Genomic DNA, 27,358 nt, shown 5'->3' with positions numbered 1-27,358 from the left:
TAAAGGCTTTTGCCCTATAGGTTTCAGATACACATTAAGTTACACATATGTTTGAAAGAAGGCTAACAATTAATTCAACACATCTATTTAAAAGCAAAGTTACCTAGGTGGTGGATGGCACCTCTGTAACAAACCTGCACATCCTGCACAGGTGCCCCAGATCTTATAAAAAAAAAAAAAAAAAAAAAACCGGCTGGGCGTGGTGGCTCACGCTTGTAATCCCAGCAATTTGGGAGGCCAAGACGGGCAGATCACCAGGTCAGGAGTTCAAGACCAGCCTGACCAACATGGTGAAACCCCAACTCTTCTAAAAATACAAAAAATAGCTGGGTGTGGTGGCGCACGCCTGTAAATCCAGCTACTCGGGAGGCTGAGGCAGGCAGGAGAATCGCTTGAACCCAGGAGATGGAGGTTGCAGTGAGCCGAGATCACGTCACTGCACTCCAGCCTAGGTGACAGAGCCAGACTCCATCTCAAAAAAGGCAAAGTTAGTAAGAACTGTTGCATGCCTTGGTTTCTTGTCATCAAGCAGTTGAAGTACTTCAGTGAGCTCTAACGTTTTTAGTCTTTAATACAAATGTGTTAAGGGAGGAAGCGTTCATTAAACAATATGTGAGGACTTCTTTTCCTACCTAGGAAAGTCTCAAGGTGTCCCGAGGCAGGAAAAGAGCCTCATCAGGGAAGCAAGTGTTGGCCTAATGACGCTTCCACTACTGGAAGCTGGGACACAGATGCACAGAGCAGTCATGAGCAAGGCGTGTCCGGGACAGGATCTGGCACCGAACCCAGTGAGGCTCTTGGGGCTCCCTCTTGCCCCTAGGAAAGTTAATCTCCCACTCTGAACCACCATGTTCTCATTTGTCAATGAGTTGTGACCACAAAGCCCACTGCCCAGGGCTCCTGAGGTACATGGGACCCCCACCGTCATCATCTAAACAAGGACAAACCGTAAAGACCATGCCATCTGCACAACATTTGATTACTCATAGTGTCTTCTGGAACCATTTCCAAAAATGCTTATAAAGCAAGAAACAAAAAACACCCAAAAACTTAAGGGCCTCCTGCGAACACAAATCTTACGCCAGGTATAGGGTAGAGGTGTGCTTGTGCGTGTGTGAGAGAGAGAGGGGAAGGCAGAGGCTGTGGGCGATGTGGTCATACCTTACCCTCAGGCAGCACTGGAGGTTCATGCAACTAGAACCCAGTGACAAGGCCACCACCCTAGGCACTGCAGGCCGCCTCAGGGCTCACCCCATCTTTCACTGCTTCCTTTCCCACCCCCACTGGCTCCTAGACAGCCATTTACCAGTGACTCTCAGCTTCCTGCCACTCAAGGCACCTCAGGGCACAGGCAGCCCCTGCAGACCAGGGCCTCCAGCAGACGGAAGAGGCTGCATCTTTGGCAGGGGTCTACAGAGGAACCTGAGCCCCAAAGCAGTGCTCAGCCACATGACACCAGCAGGCAAGACGCCCCAGAAAAAATGCCAGGGACTCTAAGCTCACTCAAGGCCTCTCGTGAAGGCCTTACCTTGCTCTTCTCTTCAACTGGGAAGGAGTGTCATGGGGCTGGTAGGTCTACAGGGTCAGCCCCCAGCACACCATGTCACCACATGGATGTCACAGACAGACCACCAACAAAGACAGAACTAAGACATCAGGGCTGTGAAGGATGAACTGCCTTCACCACCTGAAGCTCCTTTACCATAGGGAAACACAGGAGAGGGGGACCTTGGTCAGTGACGCCCCCTGTACCTCTGGCTGCCCCAATACTCTGTCCATCCCGTGAGCCTGGCGATCCATCCAAGCACATACAACCACAGGGAGAGCCAGTCGGCGCCCAGACAGTCCCGCCCGAAGCTCACCTGGCTCTACCGACAGGCCAAGCGGAGGCAACGACGGGGTGAGAGGTTTTCATGGGGTGGGTGAGGTCGGAGGACGGTGAGGGGGGAGGCGGACGGAGGTCATTGCCGGTCGCCCTCCACAGGGTGCTGGCCTGCAGTTATTGACATAAATAAAAACTTGGTGGTCTAAAAAAGGTTTCCGTGAGTGAAGAGGGAAAACAAAAGTAACGAAAAATGAAAATAAAAACAAAAGAGCCCAGAAAGAAAGATGAGGGGACAGAAGACAAAAACAGGAGGTGAGGGGCAGGGGAATGGCGGAAGAAGAACCAGAAAGTATTTTTGGTTAGAAACAAAAAAAGGAAGAAAATTTAAACAAAGATCTCAGTGTAACAATCACATCCTTATGCCGTGGCTGCCTTCTGAGCTTCCCGCTGTAGAGGTGCCGCACACCCACTGGGGCTCTGGCTCCCTGCCCGCCCCACCCCTGCTAGGGATGCGCCCTAGTGGGGCCTGCCCTCCCTTGGGTTCACTCAGGATCTTCTATCTACAGCGAAAACAGCAACTGCTACCTTGCCCAAACCTCCATGAGCCACATGAGCGTCACCAGATCAGGGCTCCCTCAACACCCCACTGCCTGCACTCTGACAGCCCTTCTGTAACTGCAAACGGCGGGGAATGACTAAGACACTCTGTTCCTCTGACATGACAGAGGCCGAAGCCCCTGGACAACATTCCCGCTCCCTCCAATCCACAACCAACCAACCAATTCTTCCAGCTCTCTGGATACACAGCAGTGGTGAGGCCCCCGCACACCCACCTTCTTGGCAGAAAGGGCCAGTTTTTTGGCTGGCGGAGGAGACATGGTGCTTAGTGGCTCGGCGGCAGCGCTGCTCAGGACAGGGGACTTCGGCTTCGCCGTCTTCGGGTCTGCTCCGCTGGGCGGCGTTTTGGAGTGACCAGCGGTGCAACAGTTTCTTTCCTGAGAATCGCTGAGACGGGCAGCTCCACTCCTGGGGGCCTGCGGGGCCCTGGAGGAGTCACTGCTGGCCGAGTGCTCTGGGCTGGAGCTGCTGGAGCCCCTCCTCTCGAGGCCAGCGCTCTCGTCGTTCCCCTTCAGCCCATGCCCGTTGGCAGTGGCTGCAGCCAGGAGCTTAGGTGAGGTAGAGAGGACGCCATCCCTGCTGTCCCAGGAGCCCTGCCTTTGGCTCCCAGATCTGCTGCTACTTGAGTTGCTGGTAGCGGGTGGCCCCTGAGCAGTTCTGGGGGATGGAGAGGAGTGCTGTGGAGGAGCTGGCTTTTTCACCTTCTTCCCAGGGTCATCTAGGAGGGTCGGCATGTGTGTGCGTGTCTGGGAGAGTTTGGGGGAAGGGGACCCTGAGGGCAGCTTTGGAGGAACATAGCCATTCTGGGACTTCAGGCCCACCATGGGGCCATTCCTGGAAACAGGCACCCCGATCTCGTCAGTGGTGTGCAGCTTCTTCATCGTCCCCGAGTCTTGTCGCTGAAGGAGAGAAAAGCAGAAAACACAACTGAGGAAGTCCCAGCTGGGTCACGCTTTCACAAGGCCACAGCGTATCTCAGTAGCAGGCACGGCCTCTGATTGGCAAGTTCAAGATAAACTATTTATGTGGACACTTGGTAAAGACACTTTGGCTTCTCTGAACAATTCTGGCGTTTTGTGACACCCCAAAGAACTGGGACTACAGGCGTGCACCACCACACCCGGCTAATTTTTGTATTTTTGGCAGAGATGGGGTTTTGCCATGTTGGCCAGGTTCATCTGGAACTCCTGGCCTCAAGCAATGCACCTGCCTCAGCCTCCAGAAATGCTGGGATTACAGGTGTGAGCCACCACACCTGGCCTGAATATACATCTTTATGGCCATCTTTACTATGAAACCAGTACATTTTCATCAAGATTTGAGAAAGAGAAATAAGTACAAAGGAAAACAATTCAGCAAAGTTAAAGTTCTACCACCTAAACACAGCCATGCATCCATGCACCTGTGCTTTCTTCTGGTCGTTTCTTCCAAACGGCTCTGGCCTGCAGAGCTGCATCCCAGTTTTATCTTTTTATTTTTTTTTTTTTGACTTCTTTTTTCTTTGTTGTTGTTTTTTTGAGACGGAGTTTCGCTCTTGCTACCCAGGCTGGAGTGCAATGGCGCAATCTTGGCTCACCGCAACCTCCGCCTCCTGGGTTCAGGCAATTCTCCTGCCTCAGCCTCCCGAGTAGCCGGGACTACAGGCATATGCCACCATGCCCAGCTAATTGTTTGTATTTTTAGTAGAGACGAGGTTTCACCATGTTGACCAGGATGGTCTCGATCTCTTCACCTCGTGATCCACCCGCCTCGGCCTCCCAAAGTGCTGGGATTACAGGCTTGAGCCACCGCGCCCGGCCCCCAGTTTTATCTTAATGCTATTATTACAAGCATTTTTATAGGCAGTAACTCTCAATAAATGTCTTTAAGACAGGGTCTTACTCTGTCGCCCAGGCTGCAGCCTCAACCCTCTGGACTCAAGAGATCCTCCCATGTCAGCTGCCCAAGTAGATGTGCCTATGGGAGTAGGCCACCACACCAGAATACTTTTTATTTATTTGTAGAGATGGGGGTCTTGCTACGTTGCCCCGGCTGGCACCCTTGAACTCCTGAGCCCAAGCAATCCTCCCACCCTGGCCTCTCAAAGTGCTGGGGTTACAGCCCTGAGCAACTGCACCCTGACTGTCAGCCTGTCTTTCGTGTTTTAGTGGCAACCATCTCACTGTATGGTTAATTTACATAAACTATGGTATCCAACTGTTGAAATGAACAATACAGTACAGTGTATGTGTGTCTGTTATTCTTCAGAGCACGTATTACAACTGCGTGGAAGTAACTTGTTATTCTCTGCGCAGATGCTGAATGCCCGCCTCCCCTGCTTGACCACGAGGCTGTACCTGTGACACTCCTGTTCCCGCTGCAGCCCTCACCGGCAACTCAAGGGTCTGGTATGCGGTCAGTGCTTAAAAAAATTTTTTTTGAGCTTTTCCTGTGCTTAGTACGCCATGTTAATTTTCTGGAAATGGAATTACGAGGCCATGAATATTTTCGTGAAACCTGATGCGTACAGCCAAACTGCATTTACTATACTCCAGCAACATATATTTTTCAAAAACATTTGCTGATCTGACACGTGCTTTGGCTGTGACCACTTTAACATTGGTATTCTTCGCACATGCACCAGCGTGATCGTCATTTAAATGAGTTCCTGTGTTTACAAATGCTAACCTTTTGTTCAAAATATTTAAAAGGTGTTATTGTTTCATTTGTGTTTGTAATAATTTATGTACAAAACTGTAAATCTTATTCAATTTATAGTTTTTCTATATTTTCTCCCTCAGTTTTAAGCATATAAAGTCTTCTTCCCTCTCCCAAAGGTTTAATAAGAATATACTTCTATTTTCTTCTGAGTTTTGTTTTGTTCGTTATATTCTTTGTTAATGTCTTCTAAAAGGAATTCATCTTTCCATGGCAATGCAAAGCCTTTTCACTGGCTGAACATTTCCGTACACACCAGGACTTGCACCATGTCATTTAGAGTAAAATGACTCTGGTTCAATTGCAGTGTATTTGGAAAATGACATTTGTCATGAAAATGCTAATGGTCAGGGAGTAGCATTGCAGATGCGCCTGACACAGGGACTCTCTGAAGCAGACCTTCCACCTCAGGCATCACTCTGCCTGTGGAGTTCCTGTGACAAATGAGGTTTCCTTTGCACTTTGTTTTTTTTGAGACAGGGTGTCTTTCTGTTGTCCAGGCTGAAGTGCAGTGGCACAACGAAGGCTCACTGCAGCCTTGGCCTCCTGCGCTTAAGCGATCCTCCTGCCTCAACCTCCCAAGCAGCTGGGACTAGATATGCACCAATACAACTGGCTAATGTTTGCACTTTTCTTGGAGATGGGGGTCTTTCTATGTTGCCCAGACTGCTTCCTTTTTTTTTTTTGAGATGGAGTCCCGCTCTGTCACCCAGGCTGGAGTGCAGTGGCATGATGTCAGTGGCATGATGTCAACCTCCACCTCTCGGGTTCAAGTGATTCTCCTACCTCAGCCTCTTGAGTAGCTGGGATTACAGGCATGTGCCACTATGCCTAGCTAATTTGTGCATTATTAGTAGGGATAGGGTCTCACCATGTTGGCCAACCTGGTCTTGAACTCCTGACCTCAAATGATCCACCTGCCTTGGCCTCCCAAAGTGCTGAGATTCCAGGTGTGAGCCACAGTGCCTGGCCCCCCTTTTCTTTTTTTTGAGACAAGGTCTCACTGTCACCTTGCCTGCAGTTCACCGGTGTGATCTTGGCTCACTGCCTAGAGCCTCAAACTCCCAGGCTCAAGTGATCCTCCCATATATCAGCTTACTGAATATTCTCTGTGAAGATGGGGATCTATGTTGTCCAGGCTGCTTTTTAAATTTGTTTTGAGACAGGGTCTCTTTCTGTTGCCCAGGCTGGTGTGGAATGGTGTGACTCATTGCAGCCTTAATCTCTGGCTCAAGTGATCCTCCCGGCTCAGCCTCCTGAATGGCTGGGACTATAAGCACATGCCACCACACCTGGCTAACGTTTGTATTTTTAGTAGAGACAGGGTTTTGCCAGGTTGCCCAGGTTGGTCTCGAACTTCTGGGATCAAATGATCTTCCCACACAGGCCTCCCAAAGTGTTGGAATGAAAGACATGAGTCACAGCACCTGCCCCAGGCTGCTTCCTAACTTCCTAGTCTGGGCTGCAGTGACCACCAACTTTGCGATTAGATTGTGTATTTCACAGCTACTTCAATTCTAATGCTTCTAATTTCAGCTTCTGTTTTCTTTAATGTGCCGGGAAATACAGATTTACGTAAATGACCAAGACCTCTGCAGACTGTGAAAGGCCCTGACTGCCTGTGTGTGGGTTCAACTCTTCATTTTAAAGGAAGAAGATGATCCATCAAAAACAGTCATCCAGGCCGGGAACAGCGGCTCACGCCTATAATCCCAGCTACTTGGGAGGCTGAGGCATGAGAATCACTTGAACCCGTGAGATGGCGGCTACAGAGTGGCAGAGGCTTCAGTGAACTGAGATGGGGCCACTGCATTCCAGCCTGGGCGACAGACAGAGCAAGACTCTGTCTCAAAAATAAATAAATAAACAAACATTGAGGGAGGGTACACCCCACTTCAAATGATCACTGTGTTCTAATGAGGAGACTGTTCATTAATCCACTAATGAAACTGAATTCTTAACTGTTCTAACAGAAAATTTCAAATACACACAAAGATAACTTTGAGGGTAATTCCTAATGGTTAACATGTAACCACATAACCTTTATCATCCTCTATGTGTGTATATATGCATGACTATGTATGCATGCACATACACATATTTCCATTTCTGAACCATTTGAGTAAATTGGAAACATAATGTTCTTTTATCCCTAAATACGTCCATGTCTATTTCCAAAGAACAAAGACATTCTCTTATATAATCACGGCAGAATTACCCAAATCAGGACATTAACATTGGTACAGACTACTCACATTTTCTCTGTTAAAATTTGAGGGTATTTTTCCCACATGCTTAAGGTGAAGGGTTTGCTTGGTACCCATAACCCTAGCACTTTGGGAGGCCACGGCGGGAGTAGCACGCCAGGACAACACCGTGAGACCCTGTCTCTACATAAAGTTTAAACATTAGCTGGGTGTGGTGGTGCACTGACAGGGAGGCTGAGGTAGGAGGATGGCTTGAATCCAGGAGTTCAAGGCTGCCCTGAACCATGACTGTGCCACTGCACTCCAGCCTGGGTAACAGAGTGAGACTCTGTCTCCCAAAATAAAGTTTGCTTGACATTATACAGGAAACAAATGGAGCACACCAGAATGTTTGCTTGGCACATCTGTCACAGCACTTGCAAATCTGTTCCCATGAGTAGAACCGATCTGTGAATGACAGTCGTAATTTGCTGGGATTTTCTCATTCACGTCTCCTCTTTCTCTAAACCCAATGTCAGCTGATGACCAAGTTAAGAAATAACATCAACTAATATAGTACGAACTGCCTGAAAACTCCTTCTGCTGTGGCCAACGTCCTGGGCACGAGGAGGTCTGTGGGGGCCCCACGACCAGCCACCGTGGCCGCCATCATTTTCATAAATACCTTTCCAGTCAGCGGGGAGCAAACAAGCCCATTGCCAATGTTCTTCTTGGAGTGATCTGGAGCCACACTCGGGCGGCTGGGAAGGGAGGAAGAGCCTGTCTTGGAGATGGGGCCCTCAGGACTTTTCTTAGAGCCTGGAATTCTGTCAAAGGAAGAAAACAAGTTGGGAATTTTCTTACTAAGATAAGATGGCATGAAAGAAATGGAGAGAATCAGAGCAAGTTAAGGTCAAGGTCTTAATATTATTTTAAAAGGTAGGGTAAAGGCAGAAACAGCCTGAGGAAACCCTGCCTGTCCTAACCGCTTCTTGAATCTCCCTTTGCCTTTCAACCACTAGGAGGCTATGAGATCAGCCCTAGATATCTGCTGAATATAGGCAAAGCAAGGGCAAACTGGAGTCACAATTCCTCCAAGATTAAAGCTCAATGCACCAGAAAGCAGGCGAGACATGTCAAACACCTCAGCCACACTCAGCAGAGATGTATAAAGCAGTGAAAATGCCTCAGCTGCCACGGTCTCCAACCTCCAGGTCAGTGATAACAGCCAGCTCCAGGAGAAGTCCCTCCAGAGGAGCTCTGCAGCAGCCCCACAAACATGTCCTTTCCTGCCTACCCCTACGGAGCGGCTTCCCCACAGAGGAAGGGCACCGCTGGCCACCATCCAGGGGGCAGTGCCTCTAATTTGGGGCAATACTATAAATGGTGACTTTCCCATTTACATTCAAGATAGTATCAATGTGAGGGCAGATGGAATCCTGTCCTGACCTTCCTGAGGCTCTGGCTTTTACTAAAAAGGGTCCTTCCCCATGGACGGTCTCCATGACACATGACGAACCCCTCCAGTGGAATTATCAATTACCTTCAAACAAAAAAAGGTTAGGGAGGCCCATCGGTGTAAGAAAGAACAGAGGGAGTGGGCTCATCTGGGGGGGAGGGGAGAGGCGCGTGAGTTTATTACCGCAGATAGAACAGCACGTAGGCCTGCTGGTTCAGAACCACCTTGACGTTGCTGGAATGCACCAAGGAATCGTTCATCTGGTACCACTGCCCGTTGCTTGCCTGAAGCAGCCAAGGATGTTGCAGAAAACAAAACAACCAACAAGCATCCCATTACCCTCACTTTTAGAAAGGGAACTGAAGATCTATTAGTTGCTACATATCCAGATGCTATTAATAATCAGCCAGTAACAATTTCCTATTAAAATGTGTAATATTTTTTCTTTTTTTAAAAAGATGAGGTTTCACCATATTGGTCAGGCTAGTCTCGAACTCCTGACCTCAGGTGATCCGCCCACCTCAGCCTCCCAAAGTGCTGGGATTACAGGCGTGAGCCACTGCGCCCGGCCAAATGTATAATATTTTCATAACTCTGAATGTGACCCCAAAATGTGCTTTGAGTCCCAGTTCCTTCCTAGTGCCCTGACAGACAGGAACTGTCCCTTCTGAAGGACATTTAGGCAGTCTAATCACCATGGCCATCTCCCTTTTACATTCGGCTTTCACCAAGACTTCGCCAGGGTTCTAAGGATGGGCATCAGAAGCAGCCCCTCTTCTGTGTCTCACTGCGAGTCTAAGAATGCTGCAGGTTCTTGTGCAACAGTTTTGTCAAGGCATCTTCACTCCATGCACAGAGGCAACAATTAGAACTCGAATCCCATCACAAAACAGCACTACTTTTCACAAATCAGTGTTCTGCAGAGGCCACATCTGGATGTGCGCAGGTGTTGAAACCTCGCCCAGGAGGCTGCCGCACTGACACAAGCCTCTCACCTTCACGTAGCAGTAATAGTGCCCAGCATGGCAGCTGTAGCCCGAGTGCACCAGGACAGCATACAGTCCATACATGACAGGATCACCATTATTCTGGGACATATATGGACGTATGTTGAGGAATTCTGGATAGCCGACATCCTGTTTGAAAAATCAAGGAAAAGTCAAATAAAATTCACTTTGAGAGTAAAGATCAATTTGCCCTTTCCACCTACAACCATACAAAATGCCTGACACGGCTGGACTTCAACAATCTGGGGGCCAGGTGCGGTGGCTCACGCCTGAAATCCCAGCACTTTGGGAAGCAGAGGCAGGCGGATCATTTGAGCCCAGGAGTTCGAGACCAGCCTGGCCAATATAGCAAAACTCCACTTCTACTAAAAATACAAAAAATTAGCTGGGCATGGTGATGCACTGCCTGTAATCCTAGCTACTCAGGAGGCTGAGGACCAAGAATCACTTGAATCCGGGAGGCGGAGGTTGCAGTGAGCCGAGATTGAGCCACTGCACTCAGCCTGGGCAATGATGTGAGACTCTGTCTCAAAATTGTCCCCCGCCCCCCACCCCACCAAAAACAACGAGGTGGCGCGACTGGGTGTGCGGCAACACTGCAGGAGCTCCCCCCAGCAACGATGAAACCCGAGATGCCAAGAAGTGAGTCTTCTCCAGCCTGTGGAGCCTACGGGGAAACTTGACCGTGCCATGAAGCGATTTAGGGTCTGTTCTTGTCTTTGTTAAGTATCTACATTAATTCTCTCACCACCGGGTTCCCAACGATAAAATGAGAAGAGAAATTCATGTTCTTTCCCTCCGCTCTATAGGAACATTGTCGGTGGGAGAAAAGGGACAGAATGCTGGGTTTTAGATCTTCAGAAATAAAAGTGCTGAATTGATACAGCCAACTGCTACAGCAAGTTAGACTTTTAATGAACTGGATCAGAAGAAAGGTCATGCCAAAACGTGTTCCAAAAACTGACAATTTTTCATAGAAAAAAATATATACATGCATATATACATACATGCACACACACACAGTCTTAGCAGTAAGAGCGGCCAGCATGGCAGCTGTAGGATGAGTGCACCAGGACAGCACAGAGCCCACACGTGACAGGACTGCCATTATTCTGGGTGATATACAGACGTGTGTTTAGGAATTCCGAAAAACGTATACGTAACTTTTTTTTTTTTTTAAGAAACAGTCTCACTCTGTCGCCCAGGCTAGAGTGCAGTGGCATGATCATAGCTCAATGTAACACCAAACTCCTGCACTCAGGCAATCCTCCTGTCTCTAACTCCCAAGTAGCTGGGACTATAGGCGCATGCCACTATGACTGCCTAATTTAAAATAGTTTTTTAAGGGCCGGGCGCGGTGGCTCAAGCCTGTAATCCCAGCACTTTGGGAGGCCAAGGCGGGTGGATCACGAGGTCAAGAGATCGAGACCATCCTGGTCAACATGGTGAAACCCTGTCTCTACTGAAAATACAAAAAATTAGCTGGGCATGGTGGTGCGTGCCTGTAATCCCAGGTACTCAGGAGGCTGAGGCAGGAGAATTGCCTGAACCCAGGAGGCAGAGGTTGCGGTGAGCAAAGATCGCTCCATTGCACTCCAGCCTGGGTAACATGAGTGAAACTCCGTCTCAAAAAAAAAAAAAAAAAAATAGTTCTTTAGGCTGGGCATGATGGCTCACACCTATAACCCCAGCACTTTGGGAGGCCAAGGTGTGTGGATCACTTGAGGTTACGAGATCAAGACCAGCCTGGCCAACATGGTGAAATCCCCCATCTCTATACGTAGCTCGGCATGGTGGCACATGCTTGTGGCCCTAGCTACTTGGGAGGCTGAAGTAGGAGAATCGCTTAACTTGGGAGGTGGATGTTACAGTGAGCCAAGATGGCGCCACTGCACTCCAGCCTGAGTGACAAAGCGAGACTCCGTCTCATTTAAAAAAACAAAAAAAACCCCCACACACAAAATTTTTTTGTAGAGACATGGTCTCACTGTGTTACCCAGGCTAGTCTGAAACTCCCAGTCTCAAGCAATCCTCCCACCTCACCCTCCCTAACTGCTGAGACTAGAGGTCTGAGTAACTGTGCCCAGCCTAAATCATTTCTTTTGAACTGAATTGTGGGCTTTGTGGAAAGGTATAGATCTCTGGTGTACAGATCAAAGAGTTTTGACAAGTATGTTCTGACAGACATGAAGAACATCAACTAGAAAATGCCCGCGTCCCAGTCCCTGCGCCATCTCAAATATCCACTATTCTGATTTCTGTCACCATTGATTCTGCCTGTTCTTGAACTTCACATACCATCAGTCATGTGCCACATAACCATGTTTTAATCAGCAGACCACATCTACAACAGTGGTCCCATAAGATTATAATACATTTCGCTGTCCCTTCTCTGTGTTTACATACACGAATACTTCCCATTGTGTCACACTGCCTACAGTATTCAGGACATAACAGGCTGTGCAGGTTTGTGACCTAGGAGCAATGGGCTATCCCACACAGCGGAGGAGTACAGCAGCTTCCATCATCTACATCTGTGTAAGTACACTCTATGATCTTCACACAGTGATGGACTTGACTGCTGACACATTTCTTAAGACGTGCCCTTGTGGTTACATGACACGTTAGTCTACAACACCAACTATCTGCAAACACATTTGGGAAACGCTGATCTAAGCAGGACTCCTACCACCACCAGTGAGGAAAACGAGGCTCAGCCAAGGGTGTTGTTCCAAACCACACAACCAGGTTCTCAGAACACAACTCTAGACTTTTATGAAATACAGATATCTGCTGGGCGCAGTGGCTCAGGCCTGTAATCCCAATACTTTGGAAGACTGAGGCAGGTGGATCACCTGAGCTCAGGATTTCGAGACCAGCCTGGCAAACATGGCAAAACCCTGTTTCTACTAAAAATACAAAAAATAGGCCAGGCGTTGTGGCGGGCGCCTTTATCTGAGCTACTCCGGAGACTGAGGAAGGAGAATCACTTGAACCCAGAAAGGGGAGGTTGCAGTAAGCAGAGATAGTGCCACTACACTCCAGCCTGGGCGACAGAGCAAGACTCTGTCTCAAAACCAAAAAAAAAAAAAAGAAATGCATCTATTAAAACGCCACTGTAGTGTAGGCTGGATGTGGTGGATCACACCTGTAATCCCTGCACTTTGGGAGGCCGAGGTGGCCAGGTCACTTGAGTCCTGGAGTTTGAGACCAGCTGGGGCAACACCGCAAGACCCCATCTCTTAAAAAAAAAAAAAAAGGATTTTTACATTAACCAGCATGGTGGCATAGTCCCAGCTACTCAGGAGGCTAAGGCAGGAGGATTGCTTGAGCCTGGGAGGTTGAGGCTGCAGTGAGCTATGATTATGCCACTGCACTCCAGCCCAGGTGACAGGGTGAGACCCTGTACTAAAATTAAATTAAATTTGGCCTGGCGCAGTGGCTCATGCCTGTAATCCCAGCACTTTGGGAGGCCAAGGCAGGTAGATCACCTGAGGTTAGGAGTTCAAGGCCAGACTGGCCAACACGGTGAAACCCTGTCTCTACTAAAAATACAAAAATTAGCCAGGTGTGGTGGCACGCGCCTGTAGTCCCAGCTACTTGGGAGGCTGAGGTAGGAGAATCGCTTGAACCCAGGAGGCGAAGGTTGCAGTGAACTGAGAGCATGCCATTGCACTCCAGCCTGGGTGACAGAGCGAGACTCTGTCTCAAAAAATTAAGAAAACAAACAAAAAAAACCGTTTAAATTAAAAAAAATAAAGACAAATGCCATAGTGCCAAAAGTAGGTTTTTTTTACTCCACATTCTATAGAAGGCCAGAGCATGCAACGACACGTGTTCCAAACGTCAGCAGGACGTGGAGTACGAGAGCCACACCGCCCAGGGCTTGTCACACTCATCTGGATAACCCCGAGCATCCCTGCCAGGACCAGCCCAAGCACAACCAGAAACTGGGGTAAATCCAGCAAGACAGTGGCCCTGGAACCTGACTGCGTGTAACAAGCATCCAGGGATTTTGCAAAAATGCAGATTTCTGGGCCCTGTCCTCCAGAGATTCCAATTCACTAGCACTGGGATAGAGCTGGAACGGTCTATTTTTAAAAAGCATCCCAGGTCGCTTCACCTCTCTGCAGTCTGTTTGCCCATCCTGGGCAGTGGGGAAACCACAGTCCCTAATTCACAATATCCGCAGAACCGTAGAAACGGGACCGGTACTGTGGAAACGGCAGCTATCACACTTGTGGCTATCACTTTCTTTGTGTTATTCTGATGCCGACTGCGGCCCACGGACTGCCTGGGATGGCGTCCTGAGCACTCACCTTGGTGATCTTCCCCCCGCTGAAGTTGGCAAAGCGCTTGAGGGAAAGGGTTAAGACGTTGGATGTTCTATGGATGGTGAAGCGCTTGCTGGCTGGAACCTTCTTCTTGCATCTATGAAGAAGGTGAATGAGAAAGATTCACTGATTAATGATGGATTCATGCTCTGAAAAATGTTGTCTTCATGCTAACAATAACAGCAACAACTGCTATGTAATAATGCAATCTTCGCAAATGAAATTGAGATCTTTTACTCCCCTAAAAATCACCTTTAACGCCTCAAGTAAAGGAAGGCTACCAAGGAAAACAAGACTACAGAAAATGGGGAGATTCTAAAGCAAAAAAAATAAAAGTACTCTACCCACCAGGAGACTAAATAAGATTCAGGAAAAAGTTGCTTTGGGGTAACTCAGGAAAGAGTAAATTAGAGCAGATGTGGCTGAGTGATAAAACCGGAAGGCAGGAAGTCAAAGTAAGCAAAGACAGAAAGTAAGCAAAGGCAGTAAGCGAAGACAGAAAACATGCAAACACGGGGAGAAAACAGAGGCAGAGGCGCGCAGCTTCAATAGCTGCAAGAAACAGACTTAAAGAGGAGGAAAGCAGGATTAAGAACACATTCTTTAGCGCCTACAGCTTTAAACGACCTAGATATGAAGACATTCGGCTGGCTGTAGTGGTGTGTTCCCAGCACTCTGGGAGCCGAGGCAGGCAGATCACCTGAGTCCAGGAGTTTGAGACCAGCCTGACCAACATGGTGAAACCCTGTCACTACTGAAAATACAAAGAAGGGCAAAGTAAGAGTTTTACCGGCAGAAATGGAAAAATGTCCAAAACCACTTAAATAAAACAGGAAAGCCACAGAAAATACTCCTTAAGAGGCAAGAAAGCAGCTAGGTGGACACAGCCCCTGGGGCGGCCGCCTGGTGTGAGCCAGTGTGAACTGATGTGAGCTCGTGCTGCGCCGCATCCTTGAAGTGTGGCCCCAGGGCTGGTCACTTCACTTCTCTGTGCCTCATTTTCACCATCCTTGCCAACAGGGAAACCACAGTCCCTACTTCATAATACACGTAGAATCTTTAGAACAGGGACAGGCATGGCATAAACTGTAGCTATAAAAATCATGGCTATCACTTCATTTGAGTTATTTAGATGTTCGTGTTTTTAGAACACACGCAGGTTTCTCAAGAAATACGGGCCGGGGTCACCACTAAGGAAGAGACAGGGTGGGCACAACGCTGCCAGGTGGGGTGACTTATCCTGTCTGTGTCAGTCTTCTGCCACAAGCAATGTGAAACTTACTTAGCACACATGTAGGCATTCTCTCCACTCAGGACATCTGCTTTCACAAAAAGTTCTAGAGCGCGCACAATATTCGCAGCTTGCTGAGAAGGACAAAAACAGCAAGTAAAATACATAGCAGAAGAAAAAGGCTGATTCAAGAAATGCCAAATTTAAGGTCTTTTTTAGGCTGAGGCAGCAAATCCTAAAACTTGACTCACATAAAAATTTGCCCACTAGCTGCCAGACTGGAACTCCTTCTCCAATAACAAGAAATGACAGCAGCTGGGTAGAGTGGCTCACGCCCATAATCCCAGTACCTTGGGAGGCTAGGACAGGAGGATCACTTGAAGCCAGGAGTTCGAGACCAGCCTGTGCAACATAGCAAGACCCCCGCCTCTATGAAAAATTTAAAAAATCAGCCAGGCGGGCCGGGCACAGTGGCTCACGCCTGTAATCCCAGCACTTCGGGAGGCCGAGGCAGGTGGATCACGAGATCAAGAGATCGAGACCATCCTGGTCAACATGGTGAAACCCCGTCTCTACTAAAAATACAAAAAAAAAAATCAGCTGGGCATGGTGGTGCGTGCCTGTAATCCCAGCTACTCAGGAGGCTGAGGCAGGAGAATTGCCTGAACCCAGGGGGCGGAGGTTGCGGTGAGCCAAGATTGCGCCATTGCACTCTAGCCTGGGTAACAAGAGCGAAACTTCGTCTCAGAACAAAAAAAAAAAAAAAAGAAAAAAAAAAAAATCAGCCAGGCGTGGTGGTGTGTGCCTATAGTACCAGCTGTGTGAGAGGCTGAGGTCAGAGGATCACTTAAGCCTAGAGGTCAAGACTACAGTGAGCTGTGATTGTGCCACTGCACTTCTGTCTGGGTCACAGAGCAAGACCCTGTCCCTCAAGCCCCCATCAAAAAGAAAAAAAGAAAAGAAATGACAGCTGCAGGAGGTCTGCCATCAATCAGTCACTTTTATCAAGATGGTCTTGTGGCTGGACCTGCTCTGGAGCTTGGGTTGGCCCAATGAAGGCAGCCGGCCTCCCGCAGACCGCAGCTGGGGCAGGCGTGCATGAAAGCCCAGAGCGCTCCAAAACCTGCACGCCGCCCACAGCACGCAAGGGACTCTCCTCGAGCCCTGGGGACAGCATTGTTCCTGCTCATGCCTCCGAATGCAAAACTCAATTTTACAATTTTTTTCTTTAAATAAAAGGATATGCATAGGAAACACTCTAGAAAGAAACAGGGAAAGACAACGGTCTGTCCTGCAAGGCGGCAGGAGGCAGAGGAGCTTTCTCCCGTCTGATCTGATGCCTTTGCTGTTCTGCTGGTTGTTTCGCCCTCTGGCCTCGCTCTCCTAACGCAAATATGAAGGGCAGGACAGGTCTGTACCCGGATCTCCAGCGCGATGTCCAAGTAGGGGTCATAGGTGTCCGAGACGCTCTTGCACATGGAGCACTTCACTGCAACAGAACAGAGAGGCAGTGGAGCAGGTGTGGCCCGGCAGAGGCACTCCCAGCTCCCAAGACCCAGACCCAGGAGGGTGGCAAACTCTCCGCAGGGCTTTGGCCAAAGATGAGACCCCCACTAGCCCCTGGAGCATCCTGGTGTCCGGACAGAGAGCTCCTCTTTACCACTGAACTTCACAAAGATGGACATCAATGCCTTTACGCTCACAGGGCCCTCCCTGCCTCAACTGGTGACTGCCACGTGCGGTACTCTCCTGCTGATGGAGAGTGGAGGAAAGAGATCTCACCAAACTTCTTCATGGGAATTTTTTTTTTTTTTTTTGAGACAGAGTCTTGCTCTTTCGTCCAGGCTGGAGTGCAGTGGTGCGATCTTGGCTTACTGCAATCTCCACCTCCTGTGTTCAAGCAATTCTCCTGACTCAGCCTCCTGAGTAGCTGGGATTGCAGGCATGCACCACTATGCCCAGCTAATTTTTGTATTTTTAGTAGAGATGGGGGTTTTACCATGTTGGCCATGGTTGGCCAGGCTGGTCTCAAACTCCTGACCTCAGATGATCCGCCCGCCTTGGCCTCCCAAAGTGCTGGAATTACAGGTGTGAGCCACTGAGCTCTGCCCTCATGGGAGTATTCTAACAATCAGCCCAGTGGCCAGGTGGGCCAGGAGTCTCTGAGAAAACCATGGCTCAAGACCTCAGAGACTGACCCAGGTCTGCACAGTGAGGAAAGAGCCCCAGCCTGTGCTCCCACTCTTAGGGTTTCCTGGGTTCATGTTCTAATCCTGGCAAGCAGCAGTAGCAGTAAAGCAAATGTCTCCACTTACCACGTGATCTGAGATACCCTCCAAAAATCTGATGGACCAAGGTAGTAGCCTGCGTTTGACGATCCAACCTGAAAAGGAGGCCACAGCCTTTAAGGGAAGGACTTGGCAAGATGACACGAGGGATGGCCCCATCCCAGCACCCCCATGCCCACTAATCACGAGCTCAGCCTGGGGCTGGGAAACCCCCCCCCACCGCCAAGTCGCCGCAGGTCCCTAAGCTCCATCCTGGGCCCACGCTGCCTGGCAGTCTCTTTGCAGAGCGCTGACCTCCTGAGGGCGCCACTCCCCACATTAGCCATTTCAAACCTTCACCGAAAATGAAAGCCCCGAGAAACGTGCGTGCATCCTCACTCTGTTGCCTCTTCTTTTCAGTCTCACCAAAAAGTAAGTACCTAAATCTGGAGTGAGGCTGGAGGCCAAACACTCCCCTGAACTAGGCCACCCACCCAACCCACCCCACCACTTCTCTGCTGGTCATCAGACAGCTGGTCCCCAGTTACAGAAGAGGGACAGGGATGGGAACAAAGGCGCAAACAGGACCAAAGCTCCACAGCTCTGCACCCTTTCCAGGGAGGACAGCGGAGTCAGGTGTGGGCTTCAGGGTTAGGAGCCCTGCACTCATGCCCCCCACACCACTCACTAACTGGGATCTGAGGCGATCAAAGCCATGGGGCCTCTTCTCACTCTGCCCAGAGCTGCCGGGTGCCTCCCACGTCTACGTATCCATTGATAGCTACTCATGCTGGGAAGACTCTGAAACAAGATGCCACATCCAGTCTCTGCTCCTGGTTCTCACCTGCAGCCCACGGCGTCTGGTCCTGACTCACTCCTCTGGAACTGCCTTCCTCAGAGTGGCCCGAGACCTCCAGGCTGGCTCTGCAGGCTCCTTACTGCGGCGTGCAGGCGCACCCACTCCCTCCAGACGAGCTTCCCCTCTCCCCAGGCTCTCCGGCCCCATCTCCCCAGCTGCTTCCCCAACTTCTCACTGGCGCAAAGCAGGGCTGTTTCCAGGGCGCTGTCGACACTTCTCATGGCCACCCAGACCATTCCACACCCGCCCCCGCCCTGCCCCTGCCACAGAACGCGCACAACTCAGCCTCTCATCTGACCTGTGTGACATTTACCATGGTACTTCCTAGACTCTGGGAGCTCTGAAATATTTGGGGGACCAATACGGGGTCACCCAATTTTTATTCTGCAAAGCTAGAAAATGAAAAATAAGCTGCCACCATTCTTCAAAAGGGACCTTTAACTGTAAAAACTAGCAAGGACGTAATCTCTGCATGGCCTGAGAACTGTGGGTAGCTGTGTGTGACGGTAGCTGCCAAAATCTAGACCGGCCAACATCCCCCTGGCCCCCAGCATCCAGAGCCTGAAGGTACCAGAAGCCTACAGGGCCACACAGAATCCCTCAGGTACAGCTGAAGCGGAGGAAGCACAGCCATCACCTAACCCAGCAAGCTCTCCCGGGCATCCCACCGAGCCTGGGGAGAAAGGGCAGTGGGGAATAACTGGGCAAGAGGGGAGGAGGGGGCAGGAGGTGGCCTGAGAGCCACCCAGAATCACAGCTGCAAGGGGCACCCCGGAGTGGGGCACGACTATGGGGTCTCACGGGCATGCTGGAGTGGTGGTCTCCACAGGCACGGGTTCTCAGGGGGAAGGCAGAAAGGCAGGCAGGCGTCCTTAGAAGGGCAGTGAAGGGCAAGAGGGGCAAAGAGACATCAGGGTCCTGAAAAAACTCAAAAGCATCTGAGGCTATTTGCCCTCCTGCTGCCAGAGGAAACGCCAACCATCAGAGTGCACTGCACGGCGCGGACAGAGGCAGCGCTCTGGATTAGGAATCTTGAAAACCGTCTGAGGCTATTGACCCTCCTGCTGCCAGAGGAAACGCCAACCACCACAGTGCACTGCACGGCGCAGACAGAGGCAGCGCTCTGGATTAGGAATCTTGAAAACCACCAGACCCACGAGATAAATGAAAGCAGGCCTAGTCTACGCAACGTGCTTCAAGCACAAAGCAGTAACGAACAAGAATCAAACTACCTCACAGGATTCAAACCAGCCCCAGAAAACAGACATAACGCCAAAGACACAGCAACCAAAACTCCAGGCCGAATGTCCTCGACACAGTGACAGCGGCCTCATTTCTGGAAGCAGAGTGCCGGACACAGCTGCCTTCCTGGAGGAACTTAGAGAGGCCAGGCTCCACCAGCTAGGAGCGTGCCAGAGGGGCCAAATGGAGGGTGGGCAACGAGCGATGGCAAGATTAACCATAACCCAAGGCTGGGCAAGAAAAAGAAACCACCTCATATGTGCCAACAACAACAAAAAAGAAATCACGCAAACTGAAATGCGAGAGAGAGGGAGGAAAAGCGGCCGCAAGGAAGGGGAGCTACCAGCTGACAAACGGGACGGTGAGGGCTGAGAAAACAGGACCAGGCGCATTTCAAAAGGGCGCATGAAGCCAGTGGGCAGGGCCGCGCGGGCCTGCAGTTCCAGTTGCTGGGTGGGAGGATGGCTTGAACATGGGAGGTCAAGGCTGCAGTGAGCTAGGATGCCACCACTGCACTCCAGCCTGGGAGACAGAGCAAGGCCCTGTCTCAAAAAGAATGGTTTACATACGAAGGTAGCCACTAAAACAAAAAAACAAATCTAATATCAAAAGTAGTTTGAAAAATAAAGAAAAATCAGAAATAAGCATAGCAAATATGCTACATATAATTACTATAAAATACATAAATATGACAGAATCGAGACCAAACTTTTCAGTCACAACAGGAAACGTGAAGGGGTTTAACCTGCCTGTTAAGAGAGGATCGCTTTGGCTTACGATGCAAGACCAAACCTGAGGAACGCCTCTATGGAAGGGTTCAGAAAGTGATGGCAAGGTGACAGTGTGTAGGGCTGTTGACCCCACAGGGTCATGGGGTGTCCCTTATGCTGTGCTGAAGTGCAGAATCCGAGAAGAGACAGGACACCGAAGAACTGAGAGAGCAGCTGGACTCGGGGGGCCATGCCACATATGGGCAGAGACAGGTGAGGCCCCAGATGCCCAGAAGCGTCTGTATTTATTAGGTACAAGCAGGGGGAAGAGTTGTAAGTGCGGTCATCATCTATAGGCTTAGTGATAGGGTATACATAATCATGTGAGTCACAAGTGAGGGGGCCACCCCATTATGTCACCTGGGCAGAGAGGTGGGCCGTGTGCAGTAGTAGAGGGTCATGTACAGAAAAGGGGTCTGTCTACTCCCATTAGTTCACTGAGAAAAGGAGGCAGGCTGTGTACAACAGGTGTCATGCGCAACGCTTCTTATCTGGGGGCTGGAGACTTCAAAAGGTTTCTAATAGAAGGGTACGGTAAGCCAATGCAGTGGGAGCTGACAGACTTGTGCTCTTCTCAAGATTTTTATGGGAGGATGATTTGAACTAGCAACAGAAGCGAGAAACGACTGACAGGGTGTACAGCTGCCGTGACCCGGTCACACCAGAGGGGTTCTTCTCCCTCGGTTACTTCCAGGATCTCAGCCTGAGGCCGACTTTCCACAGGAACTGGATGCGAGGTGCTACAACTCCTTTCTCAGGAGGAGCGGCTCTTGCTCCAACCTGCCATACAGCGTATGCCCTTTCAGGCAGGGACGCCACCGCCGGGGTCTTTGGTTCTCATCCTGGTCTGGCTGTTTCCCATGTACTGCTTCTGTTCTGTGACTGCTCTAGGCATTCCTCCCACTACAAACTACTATATGGTCACACGGACGGATTCTACAAATCAGCACTAAATGCGTCAGTACAGCTCCGACTACAATACCTATGTGATTATACAGAAAGATTACATGGATCTAAGTGTAATTATATATATAAGCTAAATATAGTAAGCAGTAAGTTATTGTATGATTATATAGAAAGATTATATGGGACTAAGTATGATTACATATATAAGCTAGATATAATAAGCAGTGAGTTATACTTCAGGCACTAATTGTGCCTGCGGTCTGCACAGTTCTCCTGCCTTGGTGCCCTGGGGGGTGTCACCCACACCGGCGGACACCCTGCAAAGCAGGGGCTGCAGCGCTGACGCTGGCCTTGGCAGAATTTGGAACAAAAGGCACTCCATGTGACAAGCGAAGACACTCAAAATGCTAAAAGCCACGATTCTCAGTGAAGACATGACGGTCATGAGTATCTACCCACAACCACCTGCGTAAAGCAAAACCAGAGGAGATGCAAGGAGACAGAAACACACCAGGATTCTGATAACCACAGACTTAACACACTACTCAAAACAGATGAAGGAGACAAGAGCACATGGATATAGAAAGTGAAACAGCATCAACAGACCCATCAATAGACACAGGAGCAAACCGACAGCCCGGCAGCCTGAGGCTCCATCGTCAAGTGTGCAGGGAGCATTCTCAAACGCTGATATCTACCAGGTCACAGAGCAACATCAGGAAGTTCTATGAAGTAGAAATATTATAAGCACGCTCAGATCGTAATGCAAGTAACACCAAAAGTCACTTACAGAACCAGAAGACAAAAAGGCCCCTCCACCTGCAAAGTAAATGGAAGAATTTGCTTTATGAAAAGCTCACCACTGTCTCATTGTTATTTTCCTCACTCCACATTTCACTACGGACCAGTGACAGCTCTCGTGGACCGACATCTGGTGGGCGTACGTCTCCCCCTTGGTCTCCGGCAATGCCTGGCCACTCGATACCCGGCCTCCCTCCTCTTCCCACCAATCCGGGTACCAGCGAATGGCTCACCACCACCCACCTCCAAGCCCAGACTACAGACCTGCACTCCTTCTGTTCCACCGCCCCAAATCCAAACCGTTATTCATTGTACCTCCCATCCCACTCCTCACAAATTTCTTCTACCTGCAGACTCTGGTTAATCAGCCTGACTGAAGTCCAGGGGTCAGTGCCCAACATAAGAGTGCTCCAGGTGGCTGGGCCCTGTGCCCAGAGCCAGGCTCCCGCTACAGGCTTGCTGCACTCCCCCGCAGGTGCCGGTGACACTGCAGCCCTCCCACCTGTCTCTCTGCAGGCCCTCGGGGGTCACTTCTCCCAGGAAGCTGCCTCTGGGTGAGGTGCTCTCCCCCATGACAGCACTTCCGGCACCATACCATAAATGCTGGTGGGGTCGTCTGCCTTCTCCAATTACACCATAAGCTCCAGATCCCAAGACTATGGTTTCCACCTCCTCTAAATTCCCAGTGGTAGGTATGGGGCCCAGCACACAGGGAACAGCAGTTCAATCACCCAGTACACTGAAGGTCAGCGCAGAAGGGCAAACCCAGGATCGCACAGGGAGCAGGGAGGCTTGAGCCCCTTCAGGGAAAGGGAAAGAGGTGACCAAACTCTCAGAATAGGCAAAAAAAAACACCCTAAGAATGCAGTGAAGGTTGCCTTCATATAAATGATTTAAATAAGTTTTCTTAAGCTGGGTGCTGTGGCTTACGCCTGTAATCCCAGCACTGAGAAGCCCAGGCAGCGGATCATTTGAGGCCACGAGTTTGAGACCAGCCTGGCAACACGGCGAAACCCCGTCTCTACTAATAATACAAAAATTAGCCAGGCACGGTGGTGTGGGCCTGTAACCCCAGCTACTGCACTCCAGCCTGACAATAGAGCGAGACTCTGTCTCAAAAAGTTTTCTTTCTCTAAGTCTTATTTATGTAAGAATATCATCCACTGAAGTCAGTGGTTTTGCCATTTCAATCACCCATTGCTGCAACTCAACTTCTCTAAAGAACATTCTAGGTGTTTCCTAAAGTATGTAAAGTATTTCTAAGATCCTAAGCTGAGGCAGTAAGAGGAAGTTCTGAGCATTTCCTACCTGTTTTCTTTGGTCTGAAGCTATGAACTCAGGAATGACAGAGAGACAATTTGTGATGGTGACCATTACATGTAAGGGTATATGGTGCCAAACCATCACTTGACAGCACACCCTTATGCCCTATGCTTTCCAGTGTGAATAAGAAATAGCGGCCAGGCACAGTAAGATACCAAAGTTATAAATAAACTTCCTCATGTTAAAGTTTCCCGTTTGTATTTATATGTGTAAATTATATTGCAGAAATATAATTCCTACCACCCCATCCTTTTAAAACCAACATGACTTTTAAGAGACTGGAGAAGTCCATGGTAGTAACGGAATACCCTAAGATATTCTGCTAACGTATTTCCCCTCAACTGAGGTGCTGAGACCCAGCCACTGCCACCACCACAGCCACCCAATCCTGCCAAGCCGCCCTGGGCCAAGATATATCTGGAGGCGGCCTTTTCCCAGGAAGCAGGGGCAGTCCCCTATTTGGGCTCTAGCAGGCTGAGTACCCAGAGGCAAATTCTGCCCCGTCTACCCGAAGGCAGCCTGGGTAGAAAGGAGCTGGGCTGGCTGTTGCCACAGGAATGCTGCCACCACAGGAATGCTGCCACCACCATGTAGAAAGGCGTCCAAAGCCCCCTGGAAGATGGGTAGGGAAGCACGTACTTGGCACAGCCGTTCAGGCAGGCCTTCTGCATGGCGTCGATGGTGTACCGCAGGAACTCATGTGCATCCTCCTGGTTCCCAAAGCGGAAGTGCCTGGCGATCTCTAGAGGAGGAAAAACAGGACGAGGAGAGCCCATGCCTTCTCATCAAACAGGCTGCAGCTGCCTTCCCAAGTTACAAGGGGAAAATACCGCAACTTTTCAAAGGAGTGAGTGAGGAAAACATGCTCCACAGGCATTTTCTATATCCCAATCACAATTCATCAGAGCCATTACTTTCTCAGTAAGATGTGAGGCTTGAACCTTCACTACTTCACAGACGAGAACACCAAGCCCTCAAAAATGTAAATACTGGCTGAGGTGGCTCATGCCTATGACTCTAACACCTCAGGAGGCCAGGGTGGGAGGATCACTTGAGCCCAAGAATTCAAGACCAGCCTGGGCAACATAAGGAGACTTCGTCTCTACAAAAAAATAATAAAAAATTAGCCTGTCATAATGGCATGTGCCTGCTGTCTCGGCTACTTGGGTGGCTGAGGCAAGGATCGCTTGAGCCTGGAAGGTTGAGGCTGCAGTGAGCTACACTCTCAACACCATACTCTCCAGCCTGGGCAACAGAGCAAGACTTTATCTGACAAAGAAAAAGAAAAAAGAATGTAAAATCCAGCTGGGTGCAATGGCTCACGCCTGTAATCCCAGCACTTTGGAAGGCCAAGGCAGGAGGATTACTTGGAGTTGGGAGTTGGAGGCCGGAAACGGTCTCTACAAAAAATACAAAAACGCCAGCCAAGTGTGGTGGCGCGCACTTGTAATCCCAGCTACTCAGGAGGCCAAGGCCAGAGGGTTCCAGGAGTTTGAGACTGCAGTGAGCTGTGACTGCATCACTGTCCCTGTCCCCCAGCCTGGTGTAAGAGCAAAACTCTGTCTCAAACAAAAAGAACGTAAAATCCACAGAGTAACTAGCTGTACAAGAGCCAATATAAAACACAGGTGAACAATTATTTCATAGTGCTACAATTTACACAGGTTTCAAAAACCAGTAACAGGCCTCTTCTTTCTGCCAAGTGAATGTGAAGGAGACTTTTTTTACAGCATACACACCTGATTCCTGATACTCAGAAAGAAGCTAGTACATTCCTCATCCATCCTTCCTCACAGCCCTCCCTCAGGCTCATCTGCCTGCCCCAGGTGCACAACAACCCCTCTACCTGACCAAAGGAAAAGCGACCTGTCATGACCTACCCCCACCGAGAGGCTTCCCCACTGACTCCAGACCACGTCTCTAAACTGTTATTCCTTGAGTCTGTGCCACCACATGCAGGTCTGTTAGCACAGAGGGACTCCCGAGACTCCATCACGACTCACTCTTCTCTTCCCTCTACCAACTCCCCAGCACCTCCTACAGGGTGAGCACTCAGCAGGCCTTCAGTAACAGAACAGCACAGTGGCTCATGTCTGCAATCCCAACACTTTGGGAGGCCAAAGTGGAAGAACCGCTTGAGGCAAGGCGTTTGAGACCAGCCTGGACAACAGAGCAAGAACCCCTTCTCTACAAAAAATTAAAAAAAAAAAAAAAAAATGAAAATGCAAAAATGGATCGATGCTTACTTTTCAGGTCTCGGATGAAGGAGACGGGCTTGATGGCGTTGCCGCTATTGGCGAAGGTCTGGACGATGTGGTTCTGCATGACACACAGCATGCAGAAGCTTCCCTGGTGGCCTGCGGCGTGGAAAGAGCAGCAATGTTAAAACAAGAGCTTTCAAAGAACTCATGAAGAGGCCCCCGCCCCAAACACAAACAGGTATGAGCAAACCAGGCTGTGAGAGAACGACTGAGCCAGTCGAGACCCTAGACCCCTGCTGACTGGGTGACCACCAAGGAAATGTTCTTCTCTGTTGGATGGCATTTGGAGGCTATGATCCGTCCAAAGCTGAAATTCTAAAAACCTCACACCATCAGCCAGCGTTAACGTTGACCTGTGCATGACGCTTTTCGTATTTCATTAGTATCATCTGCTTATAAGAAGACTAAGTCAAATTTTTTCTTTTTTTTTTTTTTTTCCTGAGACAGAGTCTCGCACTGTCACCCAGGCTGTAGTGCAGGGGCGCAATCTCAGCTCACTGTAATCTCCACCTCCTGGGCTCAAGCAATTCTCCTGCCTCAGCCTCCCAAGTAGTTGGGACTATGTGCACCACCAAGCTCAGGAAAATGTTTTTGTATTTTTAGTAGAAACAGGGTTTCACCACATTGGCCAGGATGGTCTCAATCTTCTGACCTTCTCATCCACCCGCCTCGGCCTCCCAAAGTGCTGGGATTACACGCATGAGCCGCTGCACCCGGCCTAAGTCAGATTTTCAAAATGAAGCTTAAAAGATGTCTTCTCGGCCGGGCACGGTGGCTCAAGCCTGTAATCCCAGCACTTTGGGAGCCCGAGGCAGGTGGATCACGAGGTCAAGAGATCGAGACCATCCTGGTCAACATGGTGAAACCCCGTCTCTACTAAAAATACAAAAAATTAGCTGGGCATGGTGGTGCATGCCTGTAATCCCAGCTACTCAGGAGGCTGAGGCAGGAGAATTGCCTGAACCCAGGAGGCGGAGGTTGTGGTGAGCCGAGATCGCGCCATTGCACTCCAGCCTGGGTAACATGAGTGAAACTCCCTCCCTCAAAAAAAAAAAAAAAAAAAAAAAAAAGATGTCTTCTCGAATTTCTAAGTTGCATCACATGGTCAATAGGCTAAAATACTTCAGGGCTCACAGCCCCTTACTTTGTGCCTCAGGCATGAGAACGTCTGTTCCCCTGCTTCTAGTAAACACCTCGCTGGAAATATCTGGGGTTGAAAATGTTTTCTGGGAAGATCCGGATAGCAAATCCTTTGTGATTTGAGGGCTACAGAGTCGAGTCACAAGTATGCCCCTGCATTGTAGAGAAAGCAGCCATAGACACTATATGAAAAATGGGCATGAACATGTCCGATACAACTTTATTTACACACGCAGACAGCAGGCCAGATGAGTCCGCCCACCCCTGCTCTACATAAACCGCCTCACTAGCCATGAGGCTAGACAGCGATACGTTTCCACCTTTCAAATTATGACGTAAGTAAGCGCTGCTGCGATCGCTGAACTCCCCCTCAATCTCTCAGCCCCGTTTTCCATGTTCCTTCACTCAAAGAAACCACTATCCCGAATCAGG

At 49.6% G+C, this 27,358-nt stretch overlaps 1 protein-coding gene across 5 annotated transcripts in view; it reads right to left on the bottom strand.

The window, feature by feature from the left end:
- Nucleotides 1-27,358, bottom strand: part of USP36 (ubiquitin specific peptidase 36) — a 50,171-nt gene that overhangs the window by 9,576 nt on the left and 13,237 nt on the right. For all 5 annotated transcript variants that reach the window (XM_032241483.1, XM_032241484.1, XM_032241486.1 and 2 more), the window contains 11 exons: nt 25,772-25,882; nt 24,165-24,267; nt 17,673-17,740; nt 16,776-16,846; nt 15,409-15,491; nt 14,112-14,223; nt 9,781-9,921; nt 8,969-9,069; nt 8,012-8,153; nt 2,659-3,342; nt 1,863-1,993 (listed from right to left, as the gene is read on the bottom strand). In XM_032241483.1, the coding sequence (XP_032097374.1) occupies nt 1,863-1,993; nt 2,659-3,342; nt 8,012-8,153; nt 8,969-9,069; nt 9,781-9,921; nt 14,112-14,223; nt 15,409-15,491; nt 16,776-16,846; nt 17,673-17,740; nt 24,165-24,267; nt 25,772-25,882 (1,747 nt within the window). The remainder of the gene's footprint in view (nt 1-1,862; nt 1,994-2,658; nt 3,343-8,011; nt 8,154-8,968; nt 9,070-9,780; nt 9,922-14,111; nt 14,224-15,408; nt 15,492-16,775; nt 16,847-17,672; nt 17,741-24,164; nt 24,268-25,771; nt 25,883-27,358) is intronic.

The sequence above is a fragment of the Sapajus apella genome, unplaced genomic scaffold (genome assembly GCF_009761245.1).
Source record: "Sapajus apella isolate SASKATOON/1434 unplaced genomic scaffold, GSC_monkey_1.0 scaffold48, whole genome shotgun sequence".
Taxonomy (NCBI): domain Eukaryota; kingdom Metazoa; phylum Chordata; class Mammalia; order Primates; family Cebidae; genus Sapajus; species Sapajus apella.
Note: the sequence above shows the minus strand (reverse complement) of the source record. Positions and strands in the feature narration are given on the sequence as shown.